General features: G+C 35.3%; 1 protein-coding gene across 3 annotated transcripts in view; it reads left to right on the top strand.

The window, feature by feature from the left end:
- The window catches only part of impact (impact RWD domain protein), a 30423-nt gene that overhangs the window by 11427 nt on the left and 6819 nt on the right, over positions 1-12177 (top strand). For 2 of the 3 annotated variants that reach the window (XM_016473218.1, XM_016473216.1), the window contains exons 5-7: positions 1080-1174; positions 7255-7328; positions 9280-9370. In XM_016473218.1, coding sequence (XP_016328704.1) covers positions 1080-1174; positions 7255-7328; positions 9280-9370 — 260 coding nt within the window. The remainder of the gene's footprint in view (positions 1-1079; positions 1175-7254; positions 7329-9279; positions 9371-12177) is intronic. The other variant, XM_016473217.1, reaches the window with a different exon arrangement.

Here is a 12177-nt window from a genome sequence, read left to right as displayed (position 1 = left end):
ATTTCGGCTTTTTCTTTCTTTTCTTTTTTTTTCTTTTTTTTCATGTTTTAAATCATTTCAAATATCAGTATTCAACGTTTTATGTTTAATATATCAAAACATTATTTATGCAATTTTAATTGCAGGTTAACTGCATTCATGTCTTGCATTAAACAAAATACATGTGTGTAAATACATCTAAATGCCACTTCAGATGCAGCTTCTGTGTTGATTTCATTTGCTCGGTAACAGCCCAAATGTCTTATTATTCTAATTCCCTGATTAAATGTAAGAATTTGACTCAAAAGATAATGGACACTTCTAGAAAAAATGGCTTTATAAAGGTAAAAATGCCCATAAAATGTAAAAATCGGTTTAAACTTATTGGAAAAGATTCATTTCTATCAGTATGAACTGACCACCACACAGAATATGAAGAATATTAAAAACATTATGAGTCAGCTGTCTTCGGCAGTCCTTAAGATATCAGCACAATAACACACTCAGCAAAATATCGTCTAATTATCGTCATCGATAAAATCCCAGAAAATATCGAGATATAATTTTTTGTCAATATCGCACACCCCTAGTTTATAGCGCTCAATAATGGCCAAACCATCCTATTTTGGGGTAAAATCGGAAAAATAATGCCTGTCAAAAGACATTTTAAGTAGACATATAATAATCCATGCTTTTTTCCAGTGTACAGAAGTTTACAGGGGTTTTTTGTTATTAATTTGTTGCAAAAAACACTCTGATGTGCCAAGCCATCAGAACCAAAAACCGTGGTTAAAAACCGAGGTATGTATTGAACCGCGGGCTAGCTGTATTGTTGCATCCCTAGCGTATACATGCTTAGTAAATGAGACCCATTGTCCGTGACTCGTTTTATTTTATCAACACGAAATTGATTAGATCATGAAAAGTGGGAAGTTCTGCAAGCACTTGAGCTTCGAGAAAGTAAAGTGTCAGGTCAGGTTCAAAGTACAGATGACAGGCACGTCTTGTGTAAAGCGATCCCAGTTAATTAGTCATTAGTGGCTCGCCAGTCATTCAAAGGACTGCTTTTATTTGCTTTTGTTGTTTGTTTTTTGTTGTAGATGAAGAGTTGCCACTGATTAAACACGGGGAGACAATCACGGATAGACGGAGCACGTTCCAGCCTCATTTAGCCGCGGTGGTGACTCCTAAACAGGTGTGAGTCATTACCATGTTCCCTGAATCAGACTCTGTGTGCCAACTAAACCATTTTTCTTGCCAAAGATATCAGGCCCGCAGAATCTGTGTTTAATAACAGCCGTCATTGTTTCGCATATCAGCGCTTGACACCGTTTTTGAAACGCCGATCACTCCGGTCTCTAGTGCCCTCAGCGCTCGCTTTCGTCTCTTTTTAACTTCTGGAGTTCACTGTCGAGTCCCTCCCCCGTGTGTCAAACAGACTCTTGACGTGTCTGGAAGCATCGGCGTTCACCGTGCCCAGCTGGATGTATGGCGTATGACTCACGCACACCTGCCCCTGACGTTTTTAACGAAAATTGGCTGCACAGGTGTCGGCATTGTGCATCAGTTACAACACGCTTGATACTGCGAATGTTGCGTGACAGAAGAGCAGCCGTCTTGAATGACACTCTGCCCTTAAGTAAGACGTTGACATTTCCACCACTTGTTCATACATAAACCAATTTCCTTTGTGTGATTGACAGTTTGAAGCCAAACGCTGACTATTTACGTGTTCAGCCTTCCGACCGGCTTTATATGAAAGCAAATGCATTTGTGAAGCACACAGTGGGTTTATGAACCCATACAGCTGGTGTTTTTAAGTGCTGGAGTGTTTATTGAAATGTTAAATAGAGGTAGATGTGTTTACATTTTGGCTACTTTGTAATTCTGGGTGGTTGCTAGGACGGTGCGATGTGGTTACTAGGGGGTTCCGGGGGGTTTTAAGCATGTTGCTGTGCAGTTACTAGGGCATTCTGGGTGGTTTTTAGTAAGTTGCTATGTAGTTACTGAGGTGGGTTTTTTTTTTTTGCATGTTGCTATGCAGTTACTAGGGTGTTCTGGGTGAATTGTTTTAGTAAGTTGCTATGCAGTTACTTGGGGTATTGTTTTTTTTTTCTTTTTTTGCATGTTGCTATGCAGTTACTAGGGTGTTTTGGGTGTTTTTTAGTAGTTGCGATGAAGTTATTATGGGGTATTGTTTTTTATATGTTGCTATGCAGTTACTAGGGTGTTTTGGGTGTTTTTTAGTAGTTGCGATGAAGTTATTATGGGGTATTGTTTTTTATATGTTGCTATGCAGTTGCTAGGGTGTTTTTTATATGTTGCTATGTAGTTACTAGGGTGTTCTGGGTGTATTTGTTTAGTAAGTTGCTATGCAGTTACTGGGGTATTGTTGTTGTTTTTTCTTTTTTTGCATGTTCCTATGCAGTTACTAGGGTGTTTTGGGTGTTTTTTAGTAGTCGCTATGCAGTTACTAGGGTGTTTTGGGTGTTTTTTAGTAGTTGCTATGAAGTTATTCTGGGGTATTGTTTTTTATATGTTGCTATGCAGTTACTAGGGTATTCTGGGTGTTTTTTAGTAAGTTGCTATGCAGTTACTGGGGTATTGTTTTTTACATGTTGCTATGCAGTTACTGGGTGTTTTTTTCACATTTTGCTATGCATTTACTTGGGTGTTTTTTAGTAAGTTGCTATGCAGTTATACTGGGGTATTGTTTTTTATATGTTGCTATGCAGTTACTGGGGTGTTTTTTACATGTTGTTATGCAGTTGCTAGGGTGTTTAGGGTGGTTTTAATAAGTTGCTATGCAGTTACTATGGGGTATTGTTTTTTATATGTTGCTATGCAGTTATAAAGAATATCTCTTTGGATTTGAGACTTTAGTCTTTGCAACTTTACATCTTCTTTATGCACCAAGAGCTTGTAACACTCCAAAGAGAAAGGAAAAATTTAAATTGCATCATATGACCCATTTAAAACACTTTTTTTTTTTATTTGTCATGTGTTTCTGCATGAGTTTGTTGTGTTGGGAACAAATTAAAGTCTGATAGTGTGTGATCCTCAGTCATTTAGTGTATGATGCCCAGTTTTTCCTCTGTAACTATTATTAAGTACATGATGCCTAGAGTTTTAAAATCTGTAGGGCTGCAACAAATGATTATTTTGATAATCGATCAATCTAACAATTATTAGAATGATTAACTAATCGTCGATTGTTTCACTGATTAATCAGTAGACTTTGATTATTCAGCTTTTGCAATTAGTTAAAATATTGAGTTATACATATTCTAACAAATAAATAAAGGTAATCACTTCAGGTTTTGAAAATCATATGTAATTACAATTATTATACAATTAATTTATACAAATAAATATATTTGGCACACAAAATGAGATGACCAAGAAACTCTCATTCACCATTTAATTAGCTATATGAAAAAGTAACTGAATGACACATTATTCTGCCTAACATCTCCTTTTGTAAGTTATATCATATGTATAAGAAACAAAATAAAGGTTAAGTGATAAGATGTTTTATTTTTGGATAGACTATTTTATTCACAACATAATCTCTCTTAAAATACCATTTTTAAATTATGATTATCAAAACAGTCCTGAGCTAGATCAAGCTTTGATCTCTGCAAACCAAACTATAACTTTCATTAAATATTTTTTTAGGCACTAATAAAAAGAATTTATCATTAGCTAGCTCCACACTGGAGAGCTGCTTTATAACAGAAAATCAAGTTGTAAATCTAACTAAAAGCGGCACTGACTCTGGTTTTTCATGTTTAATACTGTAAAGCTGCTTGATTTAAGGCTATCTACTGCATAAAGTACTATATAAATAAACGTGATGTGACTGGACTTCAATGGAGTACCGAACTGCAGAGCTTGTGCAAACATTCACATCGCTGTAATCAGATGCTTTCTTAACTGCTGCTTTCTCACCGCGGTTCCTATTGAGAGGAAAGCATGCAGCATATATTTACATATTCATCCAAACGCTGTGTCTTCTCTTGAATTGCATCCAGGAGGGCTGAATTACAGTCTTGTGCTACAGCTCCACACTGGTCAAACCACATTATTTCAGACTCTTACATTAGGATATATGAGATCAAATGACTACTCAACAAAAGTATTTGTCGTTGACATTGTCGCTAATGTCGACTAATCGTTTTAGCTATGCTTTTTGGGTGAACTATATTTTTTAAGTAATCAGCATTACGATATTCACATCATGGACAACTAAATCTAGAGACCAGAAGACCCCTCTTTTCACATGAGAAAACATGTACAAGTCTAGTTTGTGGTGTTGCTTTTTTCCCCATATAAGCCATATGGATTCTTGGTTGACAATCAACAATGTTATTATGGCGCATTGCACCTGCAGTGCTATACAGACGCCCTGAAGCAGACTGAACAATCTTATCAGTCCGAAATTAGCTAGACAAGCTTGATATAAAATCAATGGATATGTTTAGTTCAGCCGAACAGCTGAGAGGGACTGTCTGAGTGCATTAGACGCACTCTTCGAATTGTTCCATACAAACAAGGCCATGAGAAGGGGGGGAAAAGCATTCACAGGCATATCTCTTAGTCACTTTGTAGTTCTATTGGGATTTCAGAGGCCATTTCGATGCTTTTTGATCTTTGATATTGTGTTATCAGCAGGAACTTCAAAGTTTGGCCGTGCTCTAATTTTCATAAAAGGTTAGTGTTGACAGAAGTTTGTAAATGAGTTTGTCTACGAACCCAAGACGCCAGACTCTGGTGGGAACACGCACCTGTTTGTGTTCAGCATCTTCACAAGCTATAGATCTCAAAACATTTAATTAGATTTCCGTTCCACACAAAGACGTTTTCACAATAGCCCGTCACAAAACCCAAAGCAGCCTCCGAGGAAATATCAACGGGGTTTTTACGATTTAGAGGATGTTGCTTTGTGTTTCCTGCTATTTGCATTAGATCAGCACTGATAAAAAGGCAACATTTGCACACAACATTCAAAAGATATCTCATTAGCCTCAGCCTGACACAGGTGTTTACGACGAGAGTATTAGCTGGAGAGAAAACAGATGAATCGCACTGATAGGGGCTCCATTTCGTGACAACTCTTTCTTTAGGGGAGCGCGCCGCCGTACATATTCATTAGCATCAAGCTTGCTGTTTTTCTCAACTCGTGAATGAAATCGCAGTCGAGAAGATGCTTGCATTTGTCTTTGGCTTCAATAAGGTCCAACTCTGCAGTACGAGCAAGCACTCTGGACCTATTTTTGACTCTCTTTCTTGGTAAATAATGGAGGGACACTCAGCGCAAATAGGCTGAAACCCATTTTGATGGACAGAAACAACTGGCAGAGTCCTTCCCAAGGGTCTTACAGCAATATTTGAAGTCCTTGGTGTTGTGTACAAAACAGATTTACACTCAATATTGGTCGCTCTCGCCCAGCTGGTTCTTTTAGCAAAGCCAGATATTGCTTGTAAATCCACGAAAACCCAGAGCCGCTGTGAATGTTGTGTGAGTGTGTTTTTTCGTGCATTGCATCAGGGATATGCCGCTTCTTTCGTAAGCACCTAAACCTGTCCGTCACTGACGATTTCTAAGCAAAGTTGTTGACATACAGTGTTTATGGTGAATTAAATATAATTCTCTTTCTCTGTTGAAATCACGGTCTGGTGTAGTGTTAGATCTGGGAGCATTTTGTAAAACAAAGCCCAGATTTGGCTTAATAACACCCAGCAATATTCCAGTTTTTGGTTCACGCTGGATGGCCAAAATCAGGCAATCAGAGCAGAAATGTTTGCGCATAAAACTAAAAATGCGTATCGTAATTGATGCTTCCCCAGACAGAGATGTAGAATTGGTCACACGAGCTACGCATGTATATTTATTGAAAGGAGAAGATGTGCCTTTATGCGATTTTTGTAAGTCTCTTCCTTGGCTGTAAAACATTTTATTAGAGTGTCCTGCTTTAAATTATACTAGGAAACGGTTTTAATCAGAAAGTGCATTAATAGACTAATTTAAAAAAAGGTTTCTCCTGGAAAACATTAGAATTTTTATCAAACATAAATTTGAAAGTTTGTATTTAATTCTTTTTTTTTATCATTTTGTTTGTTTGCAAACATAACATTGTTAAATTATTGCATACAATTTATTAAAGTATTGTTATTAAGACGATTTTATTCTTGCGTCTGTCATGAATATAGACTTTGACTGTGATATGGCAGAAAATTATAAATAAAATTTCTCCAGATGGCGTCCAGTTATAGTCGAATGTGCTAATTGATGTTTCCCATTTCCTGCAATCAATCTTTCTTCATCCATGTTTTTAATATACATGAGTAGCTTGATTGTGGACCAATAAGAGTTCACGGTGGGCGGGGCCTCAGGGCTAAAATAAAAAGGCCAACCAATTATAGTGCTGGATATCAAGTAGTCGAGTACAAATGCCATCTACTGGTGTAGAACAGATTTTCACTCACAAATTGCTAGTAAATTTCACAGTAAAAATAAGTAACACATTAAATCAAACATGGAATTCTGAAGTAGAAAAACTACAAAATAGTAATTTCTCATAAAACATTTATTTTATTTTTTTGCAACAAAATCTTTTTTTTAACAGTGAATCAGCTTTTTGCTTGCAGGGCATATGTTGCTTGCATACACATTTGTCTACTGATTGCAACAAATGCGCCAACTATTTAAATTGAAATGCTTTCGGCTGTGCCCATATGTGAATAAATGTATTATTTATCTTGCATGAAACAGGCTTGTATTTCTATATAATTCTAGGTTGTGAGTTTTAGGTTGCTGTATTTAAATAAATATTTCATAGTCGTACCATATGCTCAGATTCAGCCACGAGTTGTTTACGGCCGAACCTGTTGTGGCAGGATTTGGTCGGCGTCGCAGTAATAAGTTGCGCTTCAAGTCTGCTCGTGTCCTTTGAAACAGTGTTTTATTAGCATCAATATGTTATGCGCACACCCATCTAACACATACGTTCTCCAGATGATGTTTTAAACCAGCCTGCAGTCCTTTGAACTGAGAAATAAGCCTTTGCTGGTGTATGTGTGCTTGTTCATGTGTTGGCAGTCATGTTGCATCACTGTGAAATGTTCTGTTGCTTGCAGCCGCTTTCCAGCAGTTTTAGTTATTCGCATATTTTTTTTATATTTTGATGGCAGGTATGTTGGAACAGTATCTGGTTTGGTATGCACATAGGTTTCCTTGTTTTGGTTTATATTTATTTATTTATTTACTTGCAGGTTCAAAGGGTTCTGAATCATTTATATGAAAACAAGAAGATCGCAAGTGCCACTCACAATATCTATGCATACAGGTATTTCAGTTTTTAATTCATTATAAAGATTTGCAGTTGTTAGGCAAACAGTAATATTTATATATTTTTTTCTTTTCACAAATTTATGCAAATTTACAGACTCCATTCAGTCCTTTGTACATAATTTTGCTTTATTTCTACCATAGATGTACATTTTGCAGTTCATGCGTCTTTTTTCTAGCTACTTTTTAAGATATTTAAATGAAAGTAATCTCCCATTGAGTTGCATTAGTAAATGCTCACTGTAGTATTTGCATACTGATAGAAAAGGTATTAAAGTGTACATTTTACAAAATTGTTTGAGGTTTACATTTAAAACATTTAAAACAAGAAAAAAAAAATTTCCACTGTACTAAGAAAAATAAACTTAATTCAAGATATGTTCTCTGAAAATTAATATCTTATGGGATTTCTTAAAAGTAAATGCATCATGTTCTAAGGATTTTGAGATGTTTTTATCACTAAAAGCATCCTTAAAACAAGATAAATTCAACAGTTCAGTTTACATCAGATTTACAGATATTATAAATTTAGTTAATATTTTGAATGAGATTTTATTTTCTACTTTTATTTTAATTTTAGCTAAAGTTTTAACTGTTTTGTTGTGTATCTTTTAGTTGTTTTTTTAAATGTTATATTGTTTTTTATTAATAATCATTTTACTTTGTTTATTTTAGTACTTCAACTAAATGAAAATGCGAAATGCTGCCTTTGCAACCAGCTTAAATAAAATAAGTTTAAGTGTTTTTATATATTTGATTTTATTCCAGTTAACATTTTTTTAAAGTAATAAAGTTTCCTTTTTTAGTTTTAGTTGACTATAATAACCCTGTTCTGCATTCAGCAATTGCTAGGGGAAGTTTTTACTTAGTATGTTATTAGATTTCAGCCAGTATTTCAGTTATTGATGCATTTAGGTTTATGCATTGACATGAAGACTGTAACGTCAGTGCGGGACATGTGTGTGTGTTTAAGCGAGCGCTGCAGCGGGGTTTCTTCAGGACATGATCAGTGACAGTAGGGTACAGTACAGTAGGGGTGGAGTGACTGAGATTAAACCGCAGGTGATATTGACATTCAGCATGTTTCTGAAGTCCCTGGCCAATGAGGAGGCTCAACCCTCACAGCCACACAAAACCTCGAAAGAAAGCTGGTGTTTTCATTAGAATTTAGATCAGTTATGATTACTTATTGATTGCTGTCGGTCATTACCGTGGGCAGAATATTTTGATCAGATGATCGGTAAAGTACCATGTCTGTTATGTTGGAATGTTTGGAATATTTCAAATGTATAAATATTTTTAAGGTCTCTTCTGTTGACCAAGGCTGTATTTATTTAATCAAAATAAAGTTAAAATGTGAAATACTATTACAATTTAAAATCACTGTTTTCTATGTGAATATATTTTAAAATCTAATTTATTCCTGTGATTCAAAGCTGAATTTTCAGCATCATTACTCCAGTCTTAAGTGTCACATGATTCTTCAGAAATCATTCTAATATGCTGATTGGCTGCTTAAAGGGGTCATATGATGCGATAAGAGAGAGAAAGAGAGAGAGAGCGCGAGAAAGAGAGAGAGAGAGAGAGCGCGAGAGAGCGAGAAAGAGAGAGAGAGAGAAAGAGAGAGAGAGAGCGAGAGAGATGATCTTTAAAAAAGCATCATATGACCCCTTTAAGAAACATTTCTGATTGTTATCTATGTTGAAAACAGTTCTGCTGCTGAATATTTTTGAGATATAAAACCATTCACAAGTTTGGACGAAGTATGATTTCTTTTTCGTTGCACTAAACTGATCAAAAGTGACAGTAAAGACATTTATAATGTTAGAGCAAGACGCTGCCATCGTGATGGGCAGTTTTTGTAAAAGTGGCCCCTGCGGGTCCGCAGGGCAAAGAGCTCTGATTTGTTTTTTTACGTTTACTTAACAATGCCTTCATGTTTTCATCAGGATCTACTGTGAGGATAAAAACTCTTTCCTGCAGGACTGCGAGGACGACGGAGAAACCGCAGCGGGGGGCCGACTGCTCCATCTCTTGCAGGTAAATGTGAGTTTGAGTCAGGTAATCATCTGAAATATTGGCTAGTGGATGTCATTCACGATATGGTGATTTTCTTGTATTTGGATCATGGGTTTTTCAGTTTGTATATTCTGTCTGCTGGGTACATTTTGTCATAATTTATGACTTCTGGAGAATTTCTGAAAGTTCATGCTGTCCTTAAAAGCGCATCATAACATGGACTGTCAAGTTTGGAAAAAAATAAACAAATAAAAATAATAATAATAATATTTATTTATTAATATATATATATATATATATATATATATATATATATGTATTTTTTTATTTGATTGGAATTTTTTTTTAATTGAAATTAAATTATTTTTGAATTTTTATGCATTCATTTGTGCATTATTTAAACCAAATATATTGTTTAGCATCACTGAATCAACTAAATACATTAATTTATACCAGCAAAACTAATTTTAATAAATTAAAACAAATAGAAATAGCTATTTAAAGTAACAATTGCCGTTTTACACTTTTTACAGTGAAGTTAATATTGTGTTCAGTTTTAAACACAATACTGTCAAATATCATCTGTTTTGCTCATTCGCAAACCAAAATCGTTCCAATCAAAGCTATACAGCAGAACTGTTGTGCAGGTCCGAACAACACACAGCAGTGATTCATTACTAAATTAATCCATTAGTGAGTCAGTAATTTAGTGATTCATTCATAAAGATTCTTGCTTCGTTTCTGAATAAAAAAACAGCCATTCGAAATGAAACGGTTGCGTGAATGATTCAATGACTCACTCATTAAGACAGTGACTTGTGCTTTTAGTTTCATATTTAGAGTATCATTTCATATTTCAATATTCTTTAATAGAACACTTATCATTTATGCAATATTGAAGTAACATGTTTTTATTTCTAAAGCTGCATTTTTGTAACGTCAATTCAGTGCTTTACTCATCTAACACAATAATGACTTACAAAAAGCTAAATGCATCATTGTCTTTAATCTGTGGTTTGAAGCAAGCTGTGCACGTGTCAAGCGTCAATGGCACATTTCAGGCATCTTGTTGATATGCTGCTGGGATTATCGTCCCTCCTCCTGTCCTGATCCCAATTCCTTTCTTGCAGTGTCAGATATTTGCACGCCGATGAATGTCATTCATCCATAATCTTCGTGCTTATCTCCTGTTCTCTGATTAAAAGGCCTCGGAGCGCCGGCGTCAACACCCTCCGGTGTGAAATACGACATGACACTGTAATCTCTACCCACTTTCATTTAGACCCGACCAAAAAACCCATACAGCTTTTCTGTCAATAACCTCGACGGGAAATAAGCCCCCGGCCCCGTGACATTCGTTAAATTTATCAGGAAACGGAGCATCTGTGATGTTGTTTTTCAAATGATCTTCTCTCAAGCGTGATTTAGTTTGTTGGGTTAAAAAGACTATCGTGATTTATGAATCGTCTTGAGATGATGAACGCCTCCTTTCCAGTTTCGCTACACTGTACACTCTAAAAAATGCTGGGTTATATTTAACCCAGCATTTTTTAGAGTGTACAGTTACTTCAGAAGCAGGAACATTATTATCTGAGTGAATGTGAAAACTAAATGATTTTGTTATATGCTGATATGGACAAAATGCTTACATTTGTATGTTTCTTTAAATATATAATTGAATTCTGTATCCATTTTAATGGATATATAATTGATTCAGAATTTAATTTTCGTTTCACCCATCACGACGTGCTTTTTAAAATCATTACAAGCGATGTCGACATCCGAAAATTAAATGCTCTTTTGATCTGTTTTTTTTGTTAGTGAATCGCTTGAACTGAATGATCGAAGTCACGAGTTTGAATCAATCGGAGCGGTTCCAGCGTAAATGACTCACTCAACTGATTCGGTTCGTCTGTTCCTCTGCTTTTCGCGTCTTCAGCCATGTTTACACGACACTGTCAATTTTCCATTCCAAAGATAACATTCAACACTAATAAACGAACATAGGTGAAGGTAACCGGTTTACAGTGTTGGGGGTAACTCATTACAAGTAACATGAGTTACGTAATCAGATTACATGCATTACTTTTAAAAGTAACTTTCCCCAACACTGCCGGTTTACTGCTAACTAGTGAAACACTCCGTTAATACGACTAGCTGCAGCTCAAAATACATGTTAGATGGAAACATTGTGCTTTATGATCACATTTGTAGCTTAATTCACTATATTTTAAATAGTTTGAGCTGCAGTTCAATCGGAAATCAGTTGAAAGCAAGCAGTCTCTCATACCATTTGAAGTCAATGTTCAATTTATCAATTTATTTGAGACATTACTGTTGTATCTGATTGCATTAGTTTTTTATTTTTTACATACTATTTGTGTATTTTATTTACACAAATGGATTCATTGATATGTGTGCATAATTTGTAACTCTTGGTTATGAAAAAAATTAGGGATGCACCGATACCACTTTTTCCAGTACTCGCCCGATACCGATACTTTTATTTTTGGTACTTGCCAATACCGAGTACCGATACCAATATTTTTATTGCATTTGTACATTTTTTAAATATTGGGTACAGAAACCAAAAGAGTATGTATAATGTTAGTTGGTTAACTTCATTTATCAAATAGATACAGCCAAACCAAAATGTATTCAGACACCTTCAACATTTCTCACATTATCACAGTTTATTCGTTATAGTTTAGAAAATGGTAATAAAATATGACAAGAACTCAGAGTTAAACTGTGTCAGAACAAATTCATCTTGATAATGTTAGATAATTTTGATAGAAAGGTATGTAATAGATTACAATCAACCAAAA

This window comes from Sinocyclocheilus anshuiensis, unplaced genomic scaffold (genome assembly GCF_001515605.1).
Source record: "Sinocyclocheilus anshuiensis isolate Anshui unplaced genomic scaffold, SAMN03320099.WGS_v1.1 scaffold1406, whole genome shotgun sequence".
Lineage (NCBI taxonomy): Eukaryota > Metazoa > Chordata > Actinopteri > Cypriniformes > Cyprinidae > Sinocyclocheilus > Sinocyclocheilus anshuiensis.
Note: the sequence above shows the minus strand (reverse complement) of the source record. Positions and strands in the feature narration are given on the sequence as shown.